Genomic DNA, 26,027 nt, shown 5'->3' with positions numbered 1-26,027 from the left:
TGTTAATCTACTTCTTTTGTTGTCAAAATTCTACATCCACAAATGTAAAAATTCAGCAAGCGGTTACCATCTTTTTCTCACTTCCACAATGAAACGGTATGCTACATAAATCTGTTGAAAACAATCAAAGCGGAGAAAATAATTGATATTTGTGAACAGCTACGACTTTTTTGTGAATAGTTGATTATTCTTTTGTTTTTTAGTTTGTATTAGTATTGTCTGTATTGTTGTGTTTGTATTGTTGTTTTGTTGTTGTTGTTGTTAATAAAAAAAAAGCTGACAGCGAAACAAAAAAATAAAAAATAAAAATAATAAAAATGCTGCAGCGCTTCCAAGTAATTAGAACAAATAAATGATTTGCTGCCTTTTTGGCGCAAGGTCCTCCAAAGTAGGCGTCAATGAATATTTGCAAATCACTGAGTTCATTCATATCATGTCACGATATTACCGGATATGACGTATATTATGCCGCGACGGCTTTCACATTACTGTAAACCTGATTCACAACTATCATTTTGATTTTTGCGACTCTCTGGAGAATAAATGTATTAGATTTATCCAAAACCCCTCAACTTCACAGTCGGACTCGCTTTTACAACCATGTTTACTTAAACGGCGAGCAGACCAGCAATTATGCTGCTACGCGTCAGTCAGTCAGTTTGGTGATAATAATAATAATAATAATAATAAAAACATCCGGCGACCTTCTTTTACAAACACAAGATGAGAAGACTGAACAAAAAGAAAGCTCTAACGCTGGTCAGAGAGTTGGACGCCTTCCCCAAAGTACCCGAGAGCTACGTGGAGTCGTCAGCCAGCGGCGGCACAGGTAAGGCGGAAAGTGGACGCAAAAAGCCACGTCTATTTAACATTATTTTGTCCTTCCTTCCAGTGTCAATAATTGCGTTCAGTGCCATGGCTGTGCTAGCCTTCCTGGAGTTTTTTGTCTATAGGGACACTTGGATGAAATACGAGTACGAGGTTGACAAAGACTTTAGCAGGTAACATCAGGATGTCGTTTTTTGTTTTGTTTTGTTTTTCTCCATTGAATGTGGAATAAAAGGCCTTTAACGTGAAATGGGCCGTTTTCACTAGCGTATACGTGGTTTTATATACAATGGTATCCTGGTACCTCTACGAATTAACTTCGTATGTACAGTGGTACCTCTACATACGTCTAAATTGTCGTATGTCGAGCAGGATTTTCCCATAGGAATACATTATAATTCCATTAAATCGTTCCACAACTCGAAAACCAACACTAAATTCATAATAAATACTGCAGGTACTATTGCTAGTGGCGAGTCAAATTTTACGTTGGATGTCAAAACGATTGTTTGTGGAAGCGATCGTATGTCAAGGTACCACTGTATATATATTTCAAAATTTGATATTTTTAATTAGGGCTGTTCAATTTTGCTGAAAAAAAAATCCCAATTATTTTCTCTCAAACCTGATTTTCCAATATCAATTACGGTTTATGGCAAAATAAAATTAAAAATAAAGTATTCGGAATGTCTTGGTTCGTTTCGGTTTAAAATAGATGAATCGAACAGCCAAATTATCAATCCGTTTTATTGCAGTATAAAATTATTAGTTGCGTTCAAGGCCCTTTAAACTTATGTCATTTCTTTTGCAGTAAACTGAGGATAAACATCGACATGACTGTGGCCATGAGATGCCAGTGTAAGTATAGGCTGTCATTTAGAGCTGTCCGATATTATTGGGTAGCCGATAATATCAGACGATGACGTTATCAATATTGTCTATATTATTAGTTTTGGGCCAATATGCATATGGCAGTGCCTTATTGGCATTTTGCACTTGCACTTGATCTAAGAAATTGACGTTTGCACTATTTTGATTTCAACAATAAATTTAGAGGCACCATGACACCAGTGAGAAGTTGTTCTCTTATTTTTCCACAGAATTATTACCGTACTTCAGAATGTTTATTTGGAAAATCTTTGAAGTTATTACATTTATCATTAGTAAAGCCTCAACCTGGGCTTCACGATACAATTAGCCATAGTATGTTCAGGCCACGACCGTGCACAGGTAGTCCCCGGGTTACGATGTACTCGACTTCCGCAGGAGTCGTCCTCCATTTTGTCTCCAGTGGTTTTTTTCTTTAGTCGCATAAACAGTACCTTATTGTACCTCACAGTATCTTAATTTTTTACTTTACTTAATATAACATGTTCTGTCCTCACTAAACGTGAAGTTGTTCAGCTTTACAGACATCAAACAAGGCAAATGTGCTTCTTGAAGCTTTTTACTCCCTTCACTTTTGAAAATTTGTAAAGCTGTAACTCACATACGCACACTTATATTCAAAACGACACACATTTGAACAATAAAACACTTGACACAAAACAATTGGTGTTTAAACGTCCATCTGGTCTGATCAATACATAAATTTAGTAGATCAAATTAGCCTAATTTGCCTAACAAAAGTCAACTAGCTTAAATGCTACAAATGATGATGTATTTACAATTCTCATAATAAATCGCTCAGATGTAACTCCACAAACTCTAGCTGTAAACTTAATTACAAATGCATACGCAAACATATATTAGCTGAAACAACTTACTGCCTTATGCCCTCATCCATGTCAGATGACAGTCTGCTCTTCAGTCATCAGGCGACAGTACTGCCAGACCCAACGCTACCACCAGAGGACAATGTATCCTCCACCATTAAACAAAATACAGTACTTTTGGACTTTTTGGATAGTTATTTTGGGCTACTTAAACAGTTAATTCCGACTTGTGCGGAAACTCGGTTTACGTTGCCAGCGTAGGAACGGAACTCGTTTGTAACCCGGGGACTACCTCTATATCGGTATCGGATTTTTAGAGTTGGACAATATCGGATATTGCTTAAAAAGTAATTATCGGACAACTCCAATATCAATGAAAAAAAAGCACATTTTAAGTTTTAGATTAATGTTTGATAACCTTCTCCAAGCCAAAGGGAAATGCCTTACATTACAATTTATATTACAAATTACTAGGGCTGTCAAAATTATCGCGTTAACAGGCGTTAATTAATTTTTTAAATTAATCACGTTAAAATATTTGACGCAATTAACGCACTAGGCCCGCTCAGACAGATTTAAATGTCAGTACAGTGAAAGGCCAACTTGTTAATTGTGTTTTATGGAGTTTTTCCGCCCTCTGATGGCGCTTGGGTGTGACTAGCATATGTTATGTGGCGTAATGTCGCCCTCTGCTGGGATTCAGTGCAGCTGATTATTTGGGTTTCGGCGCGCTTTTCTGACGTGATCATATGTCGACGCGAACTCACACTAATAGACAGTGCTATTCAGACCAGCTAACGTCCGCATCCAGTATTCAGTGGCAGTTCTCATAGCCCCATCACACTGTTTGTGTCTAATACATGCATCGCTTGTGAGTTATATTCCTCCTTTGTTTATATTCATGAGCATTAGATAGTTATTGATGATGTGTATTTGAGTTTGTTCACATATATGGTGAAATGCAGTTACATTGTTAGATGCTTGTGAGCTAATTGGCTAGTGCTACTGCTCAAATGGACACGTGTGTGTACATTTTATGTTATTTTGTGATTTATGCAAGTTATTGACACATTGCCTTGTTATTTTCAGTTTTACAAAAATACAAGAAACGTGCTCCTGTCAAAAAGAGATGACTTCAGTAAAGCCCATGCAACTTTGCCACACCGTCTAATTTCTTTTTGGAACTTATGTTCGCTATCTGTCAATTTGTGTACTCACACACATTGAGGACAGAATAGGGCTACTAGTTTATTTTTTGATTGAAAATTTTACAAATTTTATTAAAACGAAAAGATTAAGAGGCGTTTTATTATAACATTTCTATAACTTGTACTAATATTCATCTTTTAAGAACTACAAGTCTTTCTATTCATGGATCCCTTTAACAGAATGTTAATAATGTTAATGCCATCTTGATTTATTGTTATAATAAACAAATACAGTCCTCATGTACCGTATGTTGAATGTATATATCCATCTTGTCTTATCTTTCCATTCCAACAATAATTTACAGAAAAATATGACATATTTTATAGATGGTTCGAATTGCGATTAATTGCGATTAATTACGATTAATTAATTTTTAAGCTGTAATTAACTCGATTAAAAATTTTAATCGTTTGACAGCCCTACAAATTACATATATACATATTATAGTTTGGAATCATGCATGTTTTTGAATTTGCAGATATAGGAGCCGATGTTCTGGATTTAGCCGAGACCATGGTTGCTTCTGATGGCCTTAAGTACGAAGCGGTGAGTGTCATTAATAGACTCACTGTTCATTCATGTGACACAATTTTACTTGCACTAGCAGTAGGTGTCACACAAAAGATTCAATTCCAATATGAGCGCAGTTGATGCTATGGATAAGCCTCATGTGAAGGCGATTTGTTCAACACCGCCGTTATATGAAAAAACAAATGTCAGTGTTTGAGCATTTTTACAATGCTTTTTTTCCCTCCACCCTGCATTTTAGGTCAACTTTGAGCTGTCGCCACAGCAAAAAATTTGGCACATGTAAGTTGAAATAAAATGTCCCGGTACTTTTACCGCTTAGTAGCAAATTGCAATTGAAGGTCGAGAGAAGTCCGCTGCCAGCCACTCCTAGTCAAAATAACTTTTTTTTGTTTTGTTTGTAGGACTCTTCTTCACATCCAAGAGCGCCTACGAGTAGAACATTCTTTGCAGGATTTAATCTTCAAGAGTGCCATGAAAGGATCTCCACCCGCTGAGTCCAGAAGGTGCACAATCAAAAATGTCATGTTCACCAACAAAAGCATCACTTTGAAAATCTGACAGAATTGCTCAAGTCATTTAATTGCATCACTTGTTTCCAGGCAGAGTTTATGGCACCATTAAAACAAATTGTTTTTTGTCATACAGTGTGGACAGCAGCACGTCTCTTAACGCCTGCCGCATTCATGGACATCTCTATGTCAACAAAGTGGCGGGAAACTTCCACATCACTGTTGGAAAGTATGTACATGTACTAGGGCTCCTAAAAACCATTACAGGGAGTCCTCGAGTTTGGAAAAAGTTCCGTTCCTATGCTAGCGACGTAGGTAAGTCGGATTTCACCGTTAAAGTAGAATTTTACGTCAAAATACTTAAATGGGGTGCTGTACCTACTACCTACCAAAATTGCTGAAAGGTGGATAGAGTTAGGGTTTTAAATGGTTTATTTGCAATCAAAATCACTGAACACGACTACTGTTAACAGTCTTCTAGCGCAGGCCACGGCTCCAGTTAGATACGTGCTCTGTTTGGGAACAGCCCAGAAAACTCAACACATCAACATTGCAACATGAGGCATACAGTGGTATGAAACAGTATCTGGAGTTCTGGACCTCTTGGAATTTCTCACATTTCTGCATAAAATCACCATCAAATGGGATCTGATCTTTGTCAAAATCACACAGATGAAAATACAGTGTCTGCTTTAACTAAGACGACCCAAACATTAATAGGTTTTCTTCTTTTATTGAGGATAGCATGCAAGCATGCAAACTATGACAGAAGGGGGAAAAGTAAGTGAACCCTCTGCCTAAGGAGACCTAAAGAGCAATTGATACCAATTTTTACCAAACATTTTAAGTGAGGTGTGTGCCCAATCACTGATGAGTGGTTTAAAGCTGCCCTACCCACTATAAAACACACACCTTGCAAGAATTATCTTGATGAGAAGCATTGTCTGATGTGCATCATGGCTCGGTCATAACAGCTGTCTGAAGACCTGCGATCAAGGATGGTTGATTTGTATAAAGCTGGGAAAGAATACAAAACCATCTCTGAAAGTCTGGATGTTCATCAGTCGACAGTCAGAGAAGTTCTGTACAAATGGAGAGAGTTTCACACTGTTGTTTCTCTCCCAAGGAGTGGCCGTCCACCAAAGATGACGCCAAGAGTTCAGCGCAGAATACTCGGAGAGGTAAAAGAGAACCGTAGAGTGTCTGCTAAAGATTTACAGAAATCACTGGCACAGTCCAATATCTCTGCACACATGAACTACAGTGTCCTCCATAATTATTGGCACCCCTGGTTAAGATGTGTTTTTTAGCTTCTAATAATTTTTTTGGTGGTGCATGGCATCATGAATGCTTTGAAATACCAGGACATTTTAAATCAAAATCTGTTGCCCTCTGCCAGAAAGCTGAAGAAGGGGTCGTCACTGGGTCTTTCAGCAAGACAATGACCCTAAACATATGGCCAAATCTACACAGAAATGGTTCATCAGACACAAAATCAAGCTCCTCCCATGGCCATCTCAGTCCCCAGACCTTGTTTTGTTGGCAAAAGGGGGTTGTACAAAGTATTAACACCAGGGGTGCTAATAATTGTGACACACATTATTTGATGTCAAATAATTATTTATGTGGGATTTTTTTCCCCACTGAATAAATGCACTTGTATTGAAGGTTGGATTTTTCTCTTTTTTTCCATTAAGGTCCCATATTATTTGAAATAAAAAAAAAAATAATAATTAGAAGCTAAAAAACACATCTTAACCAGGGGTGCCAATAATTATGGAGGGCACTGTATATGTGAAACTATGGCCAAGAATGGTGTTCGTGGGAGGACTCCACGGAGGAAGCCACTGCTGTCTAAGAAAACATTGTTGCTCGTTAATATTCGCAAAAAGGCAGTTGGACACCCCACAGAAGTTTTGGCAAAATATTTAGTGGACTGATGAAACCAAAGTTGAATTGTTTGAGAGTAACACACAACGTCATATTAGGAGGAAAAATGGAACAGCTCACCAACATCAACACCTCATCCCCACCGTGAAGCATGGCGGAGGGAGCATAATGATTTGGGGTTGTTTTGCTGCCTCGGGGCCTGGACAACTTGCAATCATTAATGGAAGAATGAATTCAAAAGTTCATCAGGATGTTTTGCAGGAAAACCTGAGCAGTTGAAGCTAAAAAGGATGGACACTGCAACAAGACAATGATCGAAAACACAGAAGTAATTCAACTTCAGAATGGTTTCAGAAGAACAAAATACATGTTCTGGAGTGGCCAAGTCAAAGTCCAGACTTGAACCCCATGGAGATGCTGTGGCATGACCTAAAGACAGCGATTCATGCCAGACATCCCAGGAATCTGACTAAACTACAGCAGTTTTGTAGAGAAGAATGGGCCAAGATTAGTCCTGATCAATGTGCCAGACTGATCTGCAGCTACAGGAAGCGTCTGGTTGAAGTAATGGCTGCCAAAGGGGTGGGGGGGGGGGGGGGGGGGGGGCGACAAAATATTTAATGTGATGGTTCACTTACTTATTTTCCCATAATATCCTCATTAAAATATGATCAGCTCACATTTGATTGTGATTTTAAGCAGAATTGTGAGAAATTTGAAAGGGTTCAGATACTTTTGCACACCACTGTACATGCAACCTGATTTGTTTGTTTACTGTCCTTATTTTTAGGTTATGTAAACTGGAATTTTCGTCAACTTCGACTGCTGGCAGCGTAAGGTTTGTGTCAATAAAAAACTGCTTTTGGCGACGGTCTGGATGTTTTTGGGCGACGGTTTAACTTTAGTCTGAACGCAGCATAAATCTATACCGATGTTCGTCGGCCTCTCTCTTTTTATGATGATAAACTTAGTTTCCATGCTAATTTCTTTTTTTGGGCTCTCTTCTTCGGGGCCAAAAAAGGCAAAGATCCCGGTGCACAAACACAGACAAGGACTACGCACTAGCTAAACAGAATTTATGGTGCTGGCGACTAAATGTCAGACGAGGCACAGGTGTCGAAACGTCGTACATCGAGGACATCATAACTCGAGGACTCACCTGTATTTTTATCGATGATCAAATCATTTAAAAAATATTTTCTGTTTTTTTTTCCCCTCTTCTGTTTCTTTTAATCAAACAAAACATATGTTTAAGAGGATAAAAAAATGATTATTTGGTTTATTTTCAGTTTCAAAATGACTAAACCGGGGTGTCAAACTCATTTTGGCAATCAGATCACATGTGAACCGCACATTTGACCCCTCTGGTCTAAACAAATGACTCGGCATACTTGCCGATAAATTTGATAACCAATTTGTTAATTATGGCAGCCCCAATATGAACACATGCTTATTATATTACCTTATTTTGTTCCTTACATACAGGTCCATTCCTCATCCACGAGGCCACGCCCACCTAGCGGCTCTCGTCAGCCATGATAGTAAGTAGAGAAGGATTCTGTATTCAGAGTCTTCATGAACTCTCATACGAAGTTTGCATGTTGCAGGTTTTAACTTTTCCCACCGCATTGATCACTTGTCGTTCGGAGAAGACATCCCGGGCGTCATCAGCACGCTGGACGGCACAGAGAAAGTCACCACCGACGGTGAAGCAGCTTAGTGACACTTGTTCCTTATTTCTTTTGGGATTGTCTCCTCTAACTTGGGTGTTTGTGTGTTTACTGTATTCAGCCAACCACATGTTCCAGTACTTCATCACCATCGTCCCCACCAAACTGAATACGTACAACGTGGCGGCCGACATGCATCAGTATTCGGTCACCGAGAGGGTAAGGCACAGCAACGGAGGCAAAAATACGGGCGACGCTAATGTTCCTTTTTGTTTTGTGGTGTGCAGGAACGCACCATCAACCACGCGGCGGGCAGCCATGGTATTTCGGGGATTTTCATGAAGTACGACATGAGCTCCCTGATGGTGAAAGTGAGCGAGCAGCACATGCCGCTTTGGAAGTTTTTGGTACGGCTGTGCGGTATCGTGGGAGGCATCTTTTCCACCACAGGTGAGTTGCACGGAAACGCCTCTCCTGCCAGCGTTGACTACAATTTGCCACCAGTGTAGATGGGATGACATTTTTTGGCATACTCTATATGCAGGGGTGCACCTAATTTTTTTGGCCAGGTTCTCAGAGGAGGACCTGGAGATGTGACTTGGTCCTCATTGAGCTTGAGAGCCGACCCGCCTGATGCGATAAATTTATGACAAGCTTTACTTAGAGCCAATTAACTTTTAATTAATTATATTAACAATTAATGCTTGATTAACATCAACTGGCACAACAAAATTGCCATTACTTTGAAGTGAAATGTAAAGAAATAAAAAGCACCAATTCAAAATAAAGGGCATTATGCGGCTCCCACATTAACTCCAAGCCTTTTTAAAAGTGGGATGTCCTCCTCATAAGACCTCATTGAACGTGCATGTTTAGCTTTGTAAAATGCGAGCAAAAACACGTTTGTCAGTGCATGTCGCTGTTCATTACCTTTATTCCGCCCTATTCCGCCGCCACTTGTCCATAGGGCGAGTGGGGTCCTGTTTGACATCGATAGTTTGCTTAATTGCCACATGCTCCCTGTTTTTTTCGTGCTTTTCAAAGTTTGGATGGCTGAAATTCTTTGACCCTACATAAAATGCGCTGCTCTTATCGGCGACATTGGGATTCTCACGGCACATTTTGTGCCACATTTCCGTGCGAGCATCATGTGCTTCTAGCCATAGTACCTCCTGTAGCCACTTTTCAGCAAAAGTCCTTTTTTTCGGTAGCTCCGGTGACGTCTCTGTCGTCTGTCTGTCTTTTGACGGGGGTGAGGGAACACGGAAGTAATTACTCAGTGTGGCCTGCCTCTTCGACATTTTGAGAAGTTATTTTCTCGTGTCCGCCGCAAATACAGTGGTCAGCCATCGGTACGCAAAAGCGTATGGAATCCGTTGAGGGCCAGCGCGTTTGTCTACGTCCAGTACGCATGCGCGCATGCGGACCACTTATGTGCACCCCTGTCTATATGGTCGACTGTTTTTGACATCAGGCAACTGCAGATGGCAGTAGAGCAGTAATGAAAAATTAAATGTAATAAAATCAATACATAATAATTAGGGCTGTCAAACGATTAAAATCTTAATCGAGTTAATCAGAGCTTAAAAATGAATTAATAGTAATTAATCGCAATTCAAAACATCTCTAAAATATGCCATATTTTTCTGTAAATTATTGTTGGAATGGAAAGCTAAGACGGATATATACATTCAACATACTGTACATAAGTACTGTATTTGTTTATTATAACAATAAATCCACAAGACGGGATTAACATTAACATTCTTTCTGTGAAAGGGATCCACGGATAGACTTGTAATTCTTAAAAGTTAAATGTGAGTACAAGTTATAGGAATTTTGATAGCAATATTTAGTCACAATATATAAACTAGTGTATTTTTTGAGCTAAACTTAATGTTTGAATAGAGTATTATTTTCCATAGCTATTTTGATTGGGAATGCCAGATCTCTTTGCATTGAGCGCTTTTCTTTTTGTGAACATTATTTTTGAGAGAGAGGAATATTATTTTTGTTGTGCTTTCACTAAATTATACTGTAGCGACTTAAATGTTCTTAACTGCCCAAATGCATGATGGGAATTTGAGCAACCATGAGTCACAGTGGTTGCTGCAAATGGTGTATCTTCTCTGCGTTGAGTACAATACATGGTGTTAAGAAAAAGATCCTCTCCAGGTATTCTTCCCCATGTCGCTTGACACAACAGTTATAACAGTTGTGGAAGAGATGCCACCGCTTATTCCATAAAATGGCGCGGCTCCAATAAATGCTTGCGTTACCAATTCGCCCTTCTTGGTAATTGGCGGTGCTATGGACCGGCGTTTCATGTTGGCTCGTTGTCGTCGGTTGGCTATGTTCGTCCGATTTCCTCCTGAGGAAGACGGCGGCGTACATATAAACACTGAGAGGTGTTGGATGGCTTCTTGTGGGTACTTTTATTAACAAAACAAAAGCATGTGGGGGACGCAGCACTTGAGCCTGCGCTAACTGCGCACGTTCTCTACTCTCTCGCTCGACCACTTTCTTCCTCACTGTTCAATCTGACAATGCCCGGTCACATTGAAAATAACAGCGGCCCCCTTGGCGGGTGCCGGTAACACCTGCGTCCACTCCACTTGCTTGTCTATGACCTTAGCTCTCAATATACTTCAAAGGGCGCCATTGTAGTCTGTTCGTGGCACTGCTTGAGTGGGTCGGTCCGCGCATGCGCTAATTGCGTTAAATATTTTAACGTGATTAATTAAAAAAATTAATTACCGCCTGTTAACGCGTTAATTTTGACAGCCCTAATAATAATAAATTCAAATTGATTAGCAACATTAACTCATGAGGAAAATATGCTACTACTATTTGAGAAGTACTGCAGTACAGTGACTATAGCTTTTCATGTTTAACACCGAAATACTTAAAGAGAACCACGGATAGAAAGACTTGTACTACTTTAGCTCCTTTAAATCAGGGCTAAAAACGCTTTTAACACTGCATATCCATAACTGTCTATATATTTCAATCTATTTGCTTTCTATTCCTCTTGTGCTTATCTCCATTGCTGATTTCAATTATTAGCCGTAGTAGTAGTGTTTGTTTTATTTTTTATTTATTTTTTTATTCTATTCATGATTAAATGCGATATTTATGTTTAATTTTATTTCCTATTTCGATTGTCTTTGTTTTTACGTTCTATTGATTTTAATTATCTTCATGTGATGTAAAGCACTTTGAATTGCCTTGTGTTGAATTGTGCTATAGAAATAAATTTGCTTTGCCTTGCCTTACTTAAAAGATAAACGTTAGTACGAGTTAAAATAATTTGATATTAAAACCCCTCTTGATGTTTTCGGATTTATACAATTTGTAAAATTAGTTTAACTAGTAGGTCGCTATTGTTGTTGACGTCATAGGGCGGTGACGTCACTGGACTACGCTGTCGGGCTTCCAGAGTCCTTTCAATTTGAACCTGAGAAGAAAATTAATGAGCAGAACAGCACTCAATATTTCACAAAACGAGCAGCAAAAGCAAAATGAACAGGAAAGATAGATGAGACGAAACTAGAGTTGGACAAAACCGGTGTTCTGCCAAAATGTGATACACTGGCGAAACGTCTATAATAGGCGAATTTGACACCCAAAGTACTACCGTGCGTTTTCAGCTTGGTTTGTTTAGATGCATACAGGCAGAACATATGAAAGATGCCTGAAGAAAATACTTAAACATAGTAATATCAAATAAGGGTGATTTAAATACGCTACGTGAATAATGTGGTCAACAGATCAACAATCTGCATTAAAGCTCCCACACGAAAACACAATGCTTAGAAGTATAAGAGGGAAACACATGCAAAAAGTATTTTGAGGCAATGAAAAGGTAATAAAAGAATCTATAAAAACACAAATGCTAAGTACTCAACGCTTTTAACCGATGTGCGCATGTGTTTGACATTTCGCTGCGTAAAAAAGCAAGGCAAGCAATGAAGGGATCGAGAATACAAACTGTCAAATGGCAGCAAGTCAATATCTTAGCAACCTGCCTAGGATCGGTTAAAAGACACTGCTGATGAGTTGGAATTAATTGGATGCAGGTACGACGTTGGGAACTCATCCCACAGCTCTGTAACAAAATCATGCCAGTCGTCATACTAACTTCGCTTGCTAGCTAGCACAGCTACTCTCCCAGTCTAGGGCAACTACGTCATCACCCTGTGAGTCCATTGCGCGCATAAAACATGGCGCCCTCTGTAGGTCAAACATGAAATATAGATTTTTAACTCACTGGCAATATTTTATGTGTTTCCAACAAAATATTTTAGTAAAAGTGGCTTATTAAAGCCTATAGTCTTTAAGTCTGAGGTTCCCTTTAGAGTAATTTAGAAGAATTTTTGAAATATTCATTTTAAGTTAATGAACTTTCCTTTAAAATATGTTCAAAATCATTTGTGTAGATATTTCATTCAATTTCAAATGTAATGTTGAGTAACATTTTATAAAATTGTCTTTTGGATTCTCACATTTTTTTAGTAAATGTACTTTGTAACAGTTGAATAGGTGCTAATCTATGATTTTTAATTCCATTTTATATAGTGCTTTATAAATTGGTAAGGCAATTTGTTTTTATTTATTTATTATTATTTAGGTGTTAATATAAATGTCTATAAAGTAAGAATTTTGTAAATAGCAAAAATGGGATTTAGAACAAAAGAAAATTCACCTTTTAAAGAAATTTTGTAATCTGATTAAGAAAAGCTTTTGAAGGCATTTTGTACTTTTTAATACAAATTTGTTATAAATTGATTTTCGTATGCATTGTATTTTAATCATAAAAAAACTACTGTAAATGTTTATAATTTTACAATACATTTTGTGTGTGTATATATATATATATATATATATATATATTCTTTGACATTTTAAAAATGTAAAACAGCTTGTACATTTTTTAACACCTATCAACTCATTGGCTGCCATTGACAGTGATACACATCCAATTCATTTGAAGTGGGACGTGACCTCCCACTTCAAATGGATTCGATGACTAAAAGAAATAAAGTCATTTAAATTCGCAATAAAAGAGTGAAAAGAGCCAAACACAAGGACACCTTTCATCAAATTTTGAAAATATTGATCACTTTATGCTGAAATCTGCTTTATATTATACTTCTGTACTATTTGCTGCAGGCATGCTGCACAGCGTGATGGGCTTCGTAGTGGACGTGGTCTGCTGTCGCTTTCAAATGGGAATCTATAAACCCCTCAAGGTACTCGCTTCAGCCTCAACTCAAACCGTACCGTTTATTTCCCCCACCAATTATTTCTCTTTTAAAAGTCACAGGAGGACCACCCTATGAAAATGCAAGAGGAGCAAGCGGCGCCCCCTGCTGACATCAACTTGAGTCAGCCAGTCAGCTGACAGGTGGAAAATAATTTGAACATTCATAATTAAAGCCAAATTTAAAATTCCAATAAATTTCTTTAAAAAAACAAACAAAAAAAACACAATACAACACAAAATGTGCCTATGTGTAAATGTTTATTAAATAAAATCTCCTCGCTCTCTGTGTATACGATCAACTCAAAAGCGTCTCTTTTACACCATGTCAAGAGTTTATTTGACAGTATTTCAGAATATCTTTCGGTAAACAAGTTTTTTTTTTGTAACGTGTTTTTTTTCTTAGCAAAATGTAATATATCCGTACTGTCGCATTTCATAAAAATAGTTGTTCACGTCTTTCAAACTACAGTATCAATGATACAGTAAACCATATTTGTAGGAATACAGCTGTACAAGGTGAATCATACTCAGTTAACACTACACAGGTATACTTAATGGGATCATGAACGTTCCATTGTTCTTCACATAGAGATGTTTTTTTTTTTCTTCATTTGCTGGATACAAAATGGCTGGTAACAAGCAGGGAGGCAGGGCGGATGCATGAGTGGAGATGAGGACGTATTCGCACCTTTATATCTAATTGTATATTTCAATATCAGCTTTACTTTGAAATTAGGGATAAGTATTGTTGCCTCACATTTGATAAAAAAGGACTCTGACCTGAACCAGAAAATTCTGATCACAAACAATACTTTGCAAAGAGATATTTATCACACATTATTATTTTGAAATTACAGTGGTGCCTTGAGATACAAGGAATTGGGCAGTTTTTTTTTCTTTGCTTTTTGAGCAAAAACAAAAGAGCGCATTTTAAGGTGGCAGCGAAAAAGTCACATTCCTTATACTAGCTTAATGCTAACACAATGCCAAAAAATACAGCATCACCACATCAGCAAATGATCTTAGAACACAAACGGTGCATCAACGCATGTAGACAGAAAATACAATAAAAGGTTGTATATTCTTTACATTCTGTGGGGAAAAAACGACATCTTACAGCTTACAATTGGGGGTATGACAAAATATCAAAATGGTGATATATTGTGATACCGTAATTTTCAGACTATAAGCCTTCAACTGCCAAATTTGACATGAAAACGGCATTTGTTCATAGATAAGCCGCACTGGACTATAAGCCACAGCTATATTATGCGATATTGACACCAAAAGATATTAATCGGTAACACTTTATTTGCCAGCAGCATCATTCGACTGTTATAAGACCAAATGAACCACCATGAAGCAATGAAGCTTTGCAGCCAATTGGTTCAAAGCTTCATTTGAAGCTTTGCAGCCAATTGGTTCAAAGCTTAATTTAGCCATCATTGCTCCCTTTAGGGAGAGAGTCAACTTCAGCTGCCAACTGCTGTCAACACTGTTGTCATCCAACATGCCTCCTAACATGCATTGCAGCGCTACAGACGTAAATAACAAAGTCCTGTTCTGTGCTAATTATTTCTTCAGTTACTTTTCCAGTTGTTTCATTAATTGCTAGTTATGGTATTTGGTAACACTTTATTTGACAGTGGCGGCATAAGACTGTCATAAGACCATCATAATTATGACATGACACTGCCATGAGCATTAATGAATGCTTATGACGGATGTCATTTTGTGTCATCTGACAAATTATCTCAGTTTTGAATGGAAGTAAAGATCTGAGCTGGACATGAATGGAGTCAGTGACATAATTCATGATGTTGTTAATGCCCATGATAGTGTCATGTCACAATCAGGGCCGGCCCAGCCTATACGCAGACTATGCAGCTGCTTAGGGCCCCTGACCACTAGGGGGCCCCCAATCTGGCAATTGTTTATTATTATATATGTTTATTAATTTATATTCTATTTTGTTTACTACTGTTTGCTTTATTTGACTATTGTGAGTTTTGATACTTAATTTCAAGCTTAAAAAATAAAAGTTCTTCCTTTACCTCTTTTAGAAAAAGGTTTGGCGCTATCTACTGTAAGTACTGACAATCATTTGGGGTGAGAAGTTTGAAGTATGCAGTGCAACAAAATCTGATTAATATAAAAAATATGGACGTATGGGTTGGATTGCATGTATGGGTTTCACAGTACACTGTGACGAAATGGTGTGCCAAAAATATGGGCCCCTTGGCATTATTTTGCTTAGGGCCCCCAAATGGCCTGGTCACAATTATGGCGGTCTTTGATGCCGCTATCAAAGAAAGTGTTGCCTATTAACCCAAATAAATCAACAAATAGGCCGCACTGGACTATAAGCCACAGGATGAGGGGAAAAAAGTAGCGGCTTATAGTCCGAAAATTACGGTATGTAGTTACTATATGTTATATAATGTGATTTTCCTAAATATAAACACATTCCAAAAATGTTTTTGGAGGGAGCGTAAACCAATTAATATTCATCAGGTAAAGATGAATCTGATGCACGAGTGTTTTGAGCAAGGTCACGGAACAAATTAAACTTGTATCTCAAGGCAGCATTGTATTAACCAATCTTACAGTGAAATTGAAAATCCAACACAATCTGATTGGTTGACAAATCAAAACGTACCTCTTCCCACAAACGGAAATTGCCACCAACCTACGCGAAATACATAATACAGTTCAGTTTCATTTTTAGTGCTAAACATTTCCATTCCTTCTTAAACTGTTTATAAGTCCGTACTTTTGCAACATCTAGTAATTTGTTTACTATAATACTGACTGGCTGTCACATTTTTTTCCCATGTAAAAATGTTGTCTCTACATTTGTCGTCCGCTTAATGCTTATGATTAGCAGCAATGCTACACGCCCGCGTTAGGTAACGACCACCTAGTGTGTGTACGCTCGCTGGCGCCACCTGCTTTCTCCAAGTTGGGTAAGGCACTCCGCCCTCTCCTCTTTGTGGTCTTCCTCACATTGATGCCCCTCTCCCACAGTGATGTGGTACTCGCAGCACAGTTAAAAGGCTTCTGGAAATGGACAACACGCTTTCTTCTTGTTTTTGGAGCATTCCGTCCATAATCTTGACACAAGTAAGTGAATTCAGAGCACAGGTAGAACCACTGTGTCTTACGTCTATTTTTGCCAAGTAATAAGTGCCAAATGTGGCACTGCTAGTGAAAAAAAAACATGATTAGTAAGAAGCAGTCATTGTACCAGTGCCGCAATTGGTCTTACTAGTGAGGCCAAATCAATGGAACAAATGCTCAACTGGCTTCCCACACAGTCCTCATGATGGTTAACGTGTACACAAAACTCAGTGCTGCTGTCACTAATATCAAAAAAGGAGAAGAAAGAGGTCCTCATTCAGGCTCGGGAGTCCCATGCACGGGTCGCCATTTTGCGGACGTGTCTTTGATATGTAGTCATAGTGGAGGCCTGGAATGGGATGATGGGATCCTAAATAATTCCATACCGGTGATTTTTTTTTTTTTTTTTAAAGTCTCTTCTGCTTCTTTACAACGACAAATGTACACATTTTTGACATCTTTACATTTACAGTATATGATATATTTGTTAGGCATGTGAGGAGTAACACTGGATTGACTTCTGGAACAGTGATTCCTAACTACTGCTAATTCATTTTACCAGGTATTACGCAAGATGTTTGGAATGTAGAAACGTTTTTTTTTTTTTTTTTTTTTGGCGAGACGAAAACTACTATTAATTGAGGAAAATGTCTGATGTAAAATAAATTAATACTTCACATTTCGGCTGGGTGCGAAAATCTTTGACAGAGATGGACCATAAAAAAAAAATCGATTAAGATTAACAGAGATGGACCATTTAAAAAAAAAAAAAATCGATTAAGATCACGCGACTCAGGGAATGTTTTGAATGACCCCTAAAAAATTACCATTGGCGTCAAAGCGCAGGTTTTTTGAAAAACAAAAACATTTTTTTTCAAAATGTATCTAGTCCTACAATTTTTCTACAATTCACATAAATCATACATCAAAAATTTCAGGAAGGGGCATACAATGTGTATAGAAAATTGCCAAAAACTTACAGTTGCCCCAAAATTCGCCAAAAACCATTGCCATATACGCCAAAAATTTCAGGAAGGGGCATACAATGTGTATAGAAAATTGCCAAAAACTTACAGTTGCCCCAAAATTCGCCAAAAACCATTGCCATATACGCAGTTCCATTCATTTCTAATGGCCAACATTTCCCCTTCATTTTCAGTGGCAGAAAACGTGTGGTTGTAATTTCTCTTCCAATAATCAATAACTGTACATCCTTGCCATTGACAGCCATGTACGTTCATGCCAATGACGGCCGTATATGTCGATTCTATTGATGCCAATCATGTACTTTGATTCCATTGACGCAAATGTACGTCCATGCCATTGATGGCCATGTCCGTCCTTGCCATCGTCCGCAAAATGGCGACCCATGTACGTCCATGCCATTGTCGGCCAATGTACGTCCATGCCATTGACGGCCATGTACGTCCATGCCATTGACGGCCATGTCCGTCCTTGCCATTGACGGCCATGTCCGTCCTTGCCATTGACGGCCATGTCCGTCCTTGCCATTGATGGCCATGTATGTCCATGCCAATGACGGCCATATATGTCACTTCTATTGATGCCAATGTACTTGGATTCCATTAAGGCAAATGTAAGTCGATGCTATTGACGGCCATGTACGACCTTGCCATTGACAATCATGTACGTCCATGCCATTGATACCAATGTAAATCCTTGCCATTGACGGCCTTTTATGTCGATTCTATTGATGCCAGTGTACTTGGATTCCATTGACGCAAATGTAAATCGATGCTATTGACGGCCATGAACATCCATGCCATTGACGGCCATGTAGGTCCTTGTCATTGACGGCGATGTATGTCCATGCCATGGCGGGCATGTGCGTCCATGCCAATGACGGTCATAAATGTCGATTCTATTGATGTCAATGTACTTGGATTCTATTTACGCAAATGTACGTCCTTGCCATTGTCGGCAATGTCCGTCCATGCCATTGTCGGCCAATGTACGTCCATGCCATTGTCGGCCAATGTACATCCATGCCATTGTCGGCCATGTCCGTCCATGCCATTGACAGCCAATGTACGTCCATGCCATTGACGGCCATGTATGTCCATGCCAATGATGGCCATATATGTCACTTCTATTGATGCCAATGTACTTGGATTCCATTAAGGCAAATGTAAGTCGATGCTATTGACGGCCATGTACGACCTTGCCATTGACAGTCATGTACGTCCATGCCACTGACAGCCTTATATGTCGATTCTATTGATGCCAATGTACTTGGATTCCATTGACACAAATGTAAATCGATGCATTGACAGCCATGTACGTCAAAATATCAACAGGAACGGACCCTGAAATGTCCCCAAATCAACAAGAAGTGACCTCAAGGGGTTTACCTGTGAAAGCAAAGCTACCATTGTAATTTCTCCAGAAATTGAATTTTCTTTGCCTGATACACCAGACTCACCGCTGTTCCAGCTATTGAGTCTGGCCACCATTCAGCGGATACAATTTCCAGGGCGGAGCAAGCCACAGCAAACAGACAGCGGAGTGGACCAATCAGCGACGGGCAGACGTGACGTTAGTAAAACGACGAGGGCAGGACGAGGGACTTGCACGCGGAAGTAAACATACGAGTTTATTCAACATGGCTAGCGCGAGACAGACTGTTGTCAATGACTCGTGTCGATGTGTTTTTGGTAATTTAAAACTGATTTTACCGAGGATTGGAACATATTCTTGGCTCTCCTGTTCACCATCTGTGTTGTTGTGGAGACGACTTCCGACGCGCAAGAGTGACGTTGCTCGTGAAGAACACGTCACGCAAGTAAACGAATCTGATTTGTCGATTGATTTTGTACCTGCTCGAGAGGCCGTTAATGGGCTGGTTCCCAGACTTTTCTCTCAGTGTTTGAAAAATACAGGGAGAACAGTCTGGCCGTGCCAGGCAAGCATTTTCTAGTCTAAATTGATAGTCTGATTTTATTTCATTTTTTGAAAAAAGAATACTGTAAAAAGTAAAAACCCATCCCGGGAAACGCGATATAGGAACTGCAAAAAAGTGGCGGATCAATGACAGCTATAAGCATGAAAAAAAAGTACGGAGAAGTGATACATCTGTCACTTAGTGACAAGCTTAGCATGCCAAGGAGGAGCTAAATTTATCTTGCAATGTTAAATAGTGACTGTTATGGAGTGTCTTTGTGACATGAGCAATCATCTGCAAATGTTTTACTTTTAAAGGTATTGATGCGTTTAAAATGATATTGATGGTCTGTTATAATACTGCAAACATTTGTAAGGTATGTCATGTCCTTGTACTTTTTGGCTATTTGTGCTCAGTCCCCGCACATAGCCAATGTTATATTATTACTAAATTATAGTTGGGAAACACTGTTCCAGAGGTTTCTCAGAACTCATCGAGCAAAAATGGAGTCTTTCGCCATACATCGTCTAGCTCCTCACTGTATGTTACAACATCTGTGAAAGTTGATCAGCTTTTAAGGTGGCGGGTGTAATAATCCTCTCATAAATGAACTTCGGAATATGACTCGAGGAGTGGAGGAAGGAGGGAAAAAGCCGATACTGTCTACCTGCTGACAGTGGAGGTCCAGGACCTCAGGGTGCCGGGCAGTTTATCCGGCCCTGGGATGTTCCAGGGCCCCGGGGAGGTGGCGGCGGCTCTCCTGGCAGGGGGGTCTTGGGTGTTCTTAGAGGGGCAGCCGAGGCCGGCGCGACCCCCGCAGCGGTCCTCCTCTCTGGGGTGAACCCCTCTGGACAGCAGCCTCTCCTGGAGGCCGGCGGGGGAGTCCACGCCGGCCAGAGAGGCTCCGTTGGGGGCGACGCTCACGTATGGGTCCCGCGGCCAAAGAGCGCCCGCCGCCTGGGCGCTCGCCCCCTTTCTGTCACAGCAGGGGGAGCAAGCGTCCCTCTGCCTGCCCAGGATAGCTTTGGCGGGTAAAACCCTGGGCTGCCTAGAGCCCGGCCCGCATTCGGCCTCTCCTCCCTGCCCCCTGATCATGCACTTCTGCTGGGTGGACCTGCCACCGGTAGCCCCTCGAGTCGAGGAGCTGTGGTCCGTCACCTGCGGGGCTTTGTCCGCTGCCATGCACGCCGCGGCCTCTAGAGGAAGCTGATGAGGGGAATCCAGGGATGCGGCCGGGTGGGATGAAGGCAATGGACTCTGGTGGGCTTCGAGGGTCACTTCCGGCAGGGTAGAGTGGATTGTAGGAAGGGAATCCCAGGGGCCGACACAGTCTGGTGAAGACCACAGAGAAAGATTTGAGGTTTGAATTGAATGAATTAAACAACCTGTTTTGCAGTGTGATTTCTTTTAAGATATGTTTTATTAATGGGATTTTATAATTATATAGTGGACCCTTGCGTATACAGGACTTGAGGATTCATTGAATCATAAAAAACCATAAAAACCTTTAAAGGGATCCACGGATTGAAAGACTTGCAGTTCTTAAAAGATAAACGTGATTATGAGTTAAAATAATTTGATATTGAAACCCCTCTTGATGTTTGCGTTTTTATACAATTTGTAAAATGAGTTTAACTAGCCATTTTTGTTGACGTTGCAGGGCGATGACTTCACATGGTTACGCTGCCAGGCTTCCAGCGTATGACTGTAGCGACATAAACATGTCATCTGTTCAACCCTTTCAATTTGAACCCGAGAGGAACATTAATGAGCATGACGGCACTTTCGATATTTCACAAAACGAGCAATAAAAGCAAAATGAACAGGAAAGACAGAATGAGACGTGACGAGAAGAGTAGGAAAAAAAAAAAACTGTGTTCTGCCAAAACGTCCTACAAGAGGCGAATTTGACACCCAAAGTCAGCTTGTTTTGTTTGGATGCATTCAGACAGAATATACTAAATATGCCTTAAGAAAATACTTAAACATAGTAATATCAAATAAGGGTTGTTCAAATATGCTACGTGACTAATGTGGTCAACAGATCAACAATCTTTAAAGATCAACTTCTTTAAAGCTACCACGACAAAACACTATGCTTAAAAGTATGAGAGGGAAACATGTAAAAAGTATTTTGAGGTAATGATAAGGTAATAAAAGACTCAATAAAAATATAAATAGTAAGTACTCGCCGCTTTTAACCGATGAGCGCATGTGTTGGACGTCTCGTCGCGTAGAAGGAATTGCAGAACACCGGTAATATTCGTCGAGCGACAGTGACAATCGATGTCATCACCCCGAGCGTCCATTAAACATGGCGCCCTCCGTAGGTCAAAACATGTACTAAATATAATAGATTTTTAAATCAATGGCAATATTTTATGTTTTTAATAACATTTTAGTAAAAGACAACAACTGTGGCTTATTAGAGCATACAAGTCTTTAAGTCCGAGGTTCCCTTTAAAAAAAAAAAAAAAAAAAACCCAACAACTTTCATTTTAAATATTTTCCTTTTTGAAGGGTTTATTTCAGGAAAAAAATCATTGCTTTTTCTGATATATTTTCTCCTGATACACGGATGCCAATATTGTACCGATACCATGCCATTAGAAAAAATGAAGTAAATAGTTTTTATTTCATCTAGTTACTTTTAGTAAATACCCGTATTGGCCCGAATATAAGACGATGTTTTTTGCACTGAAAAACGGGGTCGTCTTATATTCGCGGTCTAGACATTATACCCATTCACGACGCTAGATGGTGCCAGATATCATTGAAGCGATGTTCTGTCATTACAGATCTCAGCTACTCTTTTTAGTTTAACCAGTTTGCATTATTTTATTGCAACGTTTTTCCTTATTCAGATTTGTTTCAAGACTGCAGTTCCAGTTAGACTTCACTTTGATGGTTAATGCAGTTATTGCAATTTTGTTGTTTTAGCACAATAGATTTGTTTATTTACATTTCAAAAACCAGAAGCCATTAATTTACGATTGTGATTGCACTTTAGTTTACATATTTAAATGTTCAGATATTAAGATTTGAATGAGGCAAAATAACATGCTTTTTCTCTCAAATATATTGTTATAATCATTTGTTTTGGATGTACTGTAAATATTTTCTGTATAAAAATTAATTTGGTGTTCAAAAAGTCTTTTTTCAAACTTGAGTCTTGAAAAAGGGGGTCGACTTATAATTAGGGCCGTCTTATATTCTGGCCAATACGGTAGTACGCAACTGGCACTACGTTTCGGGACCCAACTCTACATGCTAGCAGTAGTCTTCTTGTGTGATTTTATAGTGGTTACAAATGAAATTTCGAGGGATAGATATGGTATCAGTGCAATATCTGTTAGTATTCGCTGATACCGATGTCAGCATTTAAGTACTGTATTGGGGCCCCTTCTCGTACCGGTATCTTTACAACACCAATGCAATTTTAATGGCGGTCAATTATTGGCAGATAATCACAGTTGGCAGTACCCCCTGTAAATACCAAGGGTCCACTGTATGGGCAGGTTTCAAGTTTTATGGTGCATTGTAGTGCTGCAACATGCTGGGCAGCACAGAAAATTCCTGGAAAACATGCATCTTAATAAACAGAACATACAGAAGAAAGAAATAATTTAAATTCAGTTTTTCCAAATGAACGAACTTCAAAAAAAGTTTAAATAGAACCACAGACCTCACCATCAGTTGACATGACAGCTCAACATGACATCCAAACTAGTCAAACTTTTTCCCCCTCTACTATGACAGCTTTCCTCCAATCACGACCGTATTTTGAAAGTATGCTGACTATGTATATGCTGGTATGAGATCCTGATGGTATGATAAGCTTAAGCAAAAATATCACGGTTTCACGGTATTGCAATTAATGTGTTGCTTTGAGATATCTAGGTTTAAAAATAAAAAAACATTTTGTCCATAGAACAGTATTTTAATTTTTCAAAACATTAGCAAATTGGAACATAAGTATAATGTTAAAATGCATTTAAAAAAAATAACTGAAATATTATAAATACATATAAAAGTCCTTTAGGTTAGCCTAAACCCTCAGCAACAGCTCAACATTATTACTATCAGAACAAAAATAACTCAATTATTTGCCACAAAAAGCACATGTGTATGACTCGTATAACGTTTACCTCATACACACACTCTCTTAACATTTACCACTGCTAGACACACTAAACACGCTGGAGTTAACTCTCATAGCTGGTGGGAAACGTTCATGACAGTGTTAACTAGGGATGGGAATTGATAGGATTTTTACGATTTCGATTCCATTATTGATATTGCTTAACGATTCAAATCTTTATCGATTCTCTTATCGATTCTAATTTGGGGAAAAAGAAGAACAAACGTTTTGATTGGCATCGAGTTTGTTTAATCAGAAGTCACAACCTTACAAACTCACAACGAGATCAAAAGAGGCCCAAAGCCTCAATGTTAACTGTGGCAATAAGTGGCAAATACACAAGAATGTGTAACATTTTACTGAAACATTTATCTAATAGAAAAAAAAATATTGGTATATATTGGCAGATAGGTTGTTGTTCTGTCTTTGGCAATATGTGTTAAAGCAGGGGTCCCCAAACTTTTTCCTGTGAGGGCCACATAACTTTTCCCTTCTCTGATGAGGGGCCGGGGTCAGTTTGTAACAGAAAAAGTGTGACGATTGCAGAAGTGCATAAATGTAAAAAATTATTGTTTTTCAGAAAGCCACAATCAAATAACCCTTTCTGGATTCTTCACGGAATGAAAGTAAATAAAATAAAAATAATAATATAATATAATAATAATAATAATAATAATTAATAATAAAAACACTATTAATTAAATAGATAATAACCAAATAACCCTCTCAGAATTCTTCAAGGAAAAGGCCAGGAAATAACACAATTGAGAAAAAAAAAAAAATTCAAAATGGCCGGACCAAATGTGGAGGCGGGCCGTATTTGGGCCACGGGCCGCAGTTTGGGTTAACGTGTATTATTTACCATTACATTGAAATGCATGCCTTTTAGTTTTTGTGGCGCTTACACGCTCAAGTGGGGGCGCCCTTGCGCTTCCTCACGCGAAGAAGACCGCGCTCACGTGAAGAAGAGCGCGCTTACACCCTAAGAAGAAATGCCGCATCCAAGCGAGTGAGCGAGTTAGTGAGAGAGGGAAACACTTCTACGAGCCTACGTTCTTTGTTAATGTTAATATCTACAGAGGCAACGCCTGCATGTATCATCTTTTGTGTTGTTGTTGTTGTGTTTCCACTCGCGATCGGACACTTAAATCCAGTTGTGAAGTGGTTTGAACGATGTGCTAATGCTAGCGAACGAAAGCTAATCATTTGTTATTACTGTTATTAGCAGCTAATCATCGCTGATTTATGTTGATGCAAACCTGTTTGTTATTGGGGACGAAATTGATTTGTTTCATTTCTATTCTTAGTTTCACTCTTCAAGTGATGGTTGAATAAAGTCAGCAAATTATACCAACGTCTTCTGCATCGTCATTTGGGAGTTTAGCTAGCTGTATAGCCAGGACTGAGCCTTAGCCTCTCTGTGAGGATAGCGCAGTCGTATTCCCTCCCGATGCAGTTATCTCTACCTTGCAATGACTGCAAGTCGCTTTGTTGTAATTTTTCCTCGTGAAGTGAAGACACACATTCGAGCGTTTGAACCAACGTGCTGTCATTGTTATGTTTATGGCTGCAATGCTTGTGCTTACCCGTCGTAACCTTTCATTTTCACACTCTTTCCTGATGAAGTGTAGTCAAACTTTGGAGCGAGTGGTTCTTGGCGCCATGCTAGTTTGATGCGTCTGGACAACAAGACACGTCACGACGCAATACGCGTCTTTAGGAATCGTTAACGGGATCGTTAAGGCTTTTTCATTGTGATGTCGAGGCCTCGAAACACTCGGAACCGGTTCCGAATTGGAATTGGATTTCGATTCCCATCCCTAGTGTTAACTAACCTTTAATTTAGTATAAATGCGAAATCATATTGGAGGTATTGCCTCCTCGGCACCACCCTCGGCAAACATGTTTTATATGTCAGTTGGCCGTCTGTAAATTTTCTGTAGCCAAAGTATTCCCATACCAGCGATTTTGTTTTCTTCAAAGGGGGAAAAAGTTCAGGAGTTTCACCTCCTCCAGCCATCGTGTAGCACAGCTGACTCACTGACACTGAGCAACAACTAGTGGGGTCGGGTTGAGCCTTGCAGCTGCAAGCGAGGGATTTCTCCATACATTTTTGGGACATAAAAATAGTTAAAACCTTAGGGACTTATATGACGGAAAATTTTTCATACCAAGGTATACCTTGAAACCGGTAATCGGCACATGCCTAATCCAAACACATCAACACATAATTGCACAGACACATG

General features: G+C 39.2%; 2 protein-coding genes across 10 annotated transcripts in view; one reads left to right on the top strand and one right to left on the bottom strand.

The window, feature by feature from the left end:
- Positions 1 to 463: 463 nt before the first annotated feature.
- On the top strand, positions 464 to 13,906 carry ergic2 (ERGIC and golgi 2). The gene is made up of 13 exons (XM_057837652.1): positions 464 to 829; positions 893 to 1,001; positions 1,640 to 1,686; positions 4,231 to 4,298; positions 4,522 to 4,562; positions 4,685 to 4,786; positions 4,929 to 5,021; positions 8,168 to 8,223; positions 8,290 to 8,388; positions 8,474 to 8,571; positions 8,640 to 8,802; positions 13,525 to 13,604; positions 13,673 to 13,906. Exons 1-13 carry the CDS (start codon positions 724 to 726, stop codon positions 13,754 to 13,756), a joined length of 1,146 nt encoding a protein of 381 aa, XP_057693635.1. The 5' UTR covers positions 464 to 723; the 3' UTR covers positions 13,757 to 13,906.
- LOC130916723 (membrane-associated guanylate kinase, WW and PDZ domain-containing protein 2-like) overlaps positions 13,858 to 26,027 on the bottom strand; it is a 368,356-nt gene continuing 356,186 nt past the window's right edge. For 6 of the 9 annotated variants that reach the window (XM_057837639.1, XM_057837641.1, XM_057837640.1 and 3 more), the window contains one exon: positions 13,858 to 20,971. In XM_057837639.1, coding sequence (XP_057693622.1) covers positions 20,304 to 20,971 — 668 coding nt within the window. In that variant the 3' untranslated portion in view covers positions 13,858 to 20,303. The remainder of the gene's footprint in view (positions 20,972 to 26,027) is intronic. The other 3 variants (XM_057837646.1, XM_057837647.1, XM_057837648.1) reach the window with 1 other exon arrangement.

The sequence above is a fragment of the Corythoichthys intestinalis genome, chromosome 5 (assembly GCF_030265065.1).
Source record: "Corythoichthys intestinalis isolate RoL2023-P3 chromosome 5, ASM3026506v1, whole genome shotgun sequence".
Lineage (NCBI taxonomy): Eukaryota > Metazoa > Chordata > Actinopteri > Syngnathiformes > Syngnathidae > Corythoichthys > Corythoichthys intestinalis.
Note: the sequence above shows the minus strand (reverse complement) of the source record. Positions and strands in the feature narration are given on the sequence as shown.

Bases quoted from the DNA above. Each gene is read 5' to 3' on its own strand.
- ergic2 (XM_057837652.1), top strand. From the start codon at position 724: ATGAGAAGACTGAACAAAAAGAAAGCTCTAACGCTGGTCAGAGAGTTG. The intron at 1,687-4,230 runs GTAAGTATAGGC...TTGAATTTGCAG, and splicing joins TGTGGCCATGAGATGCCAGT to ATATAGGAGCCGATGTTCTG. The intron at 8,224-8,289 runs GTAAGTAGAGAA...TGCATGTTGCAG, and splicing joins GGCTCTCGTCAGCCATGATA to GTTTTAACTTTTCCCACCGC.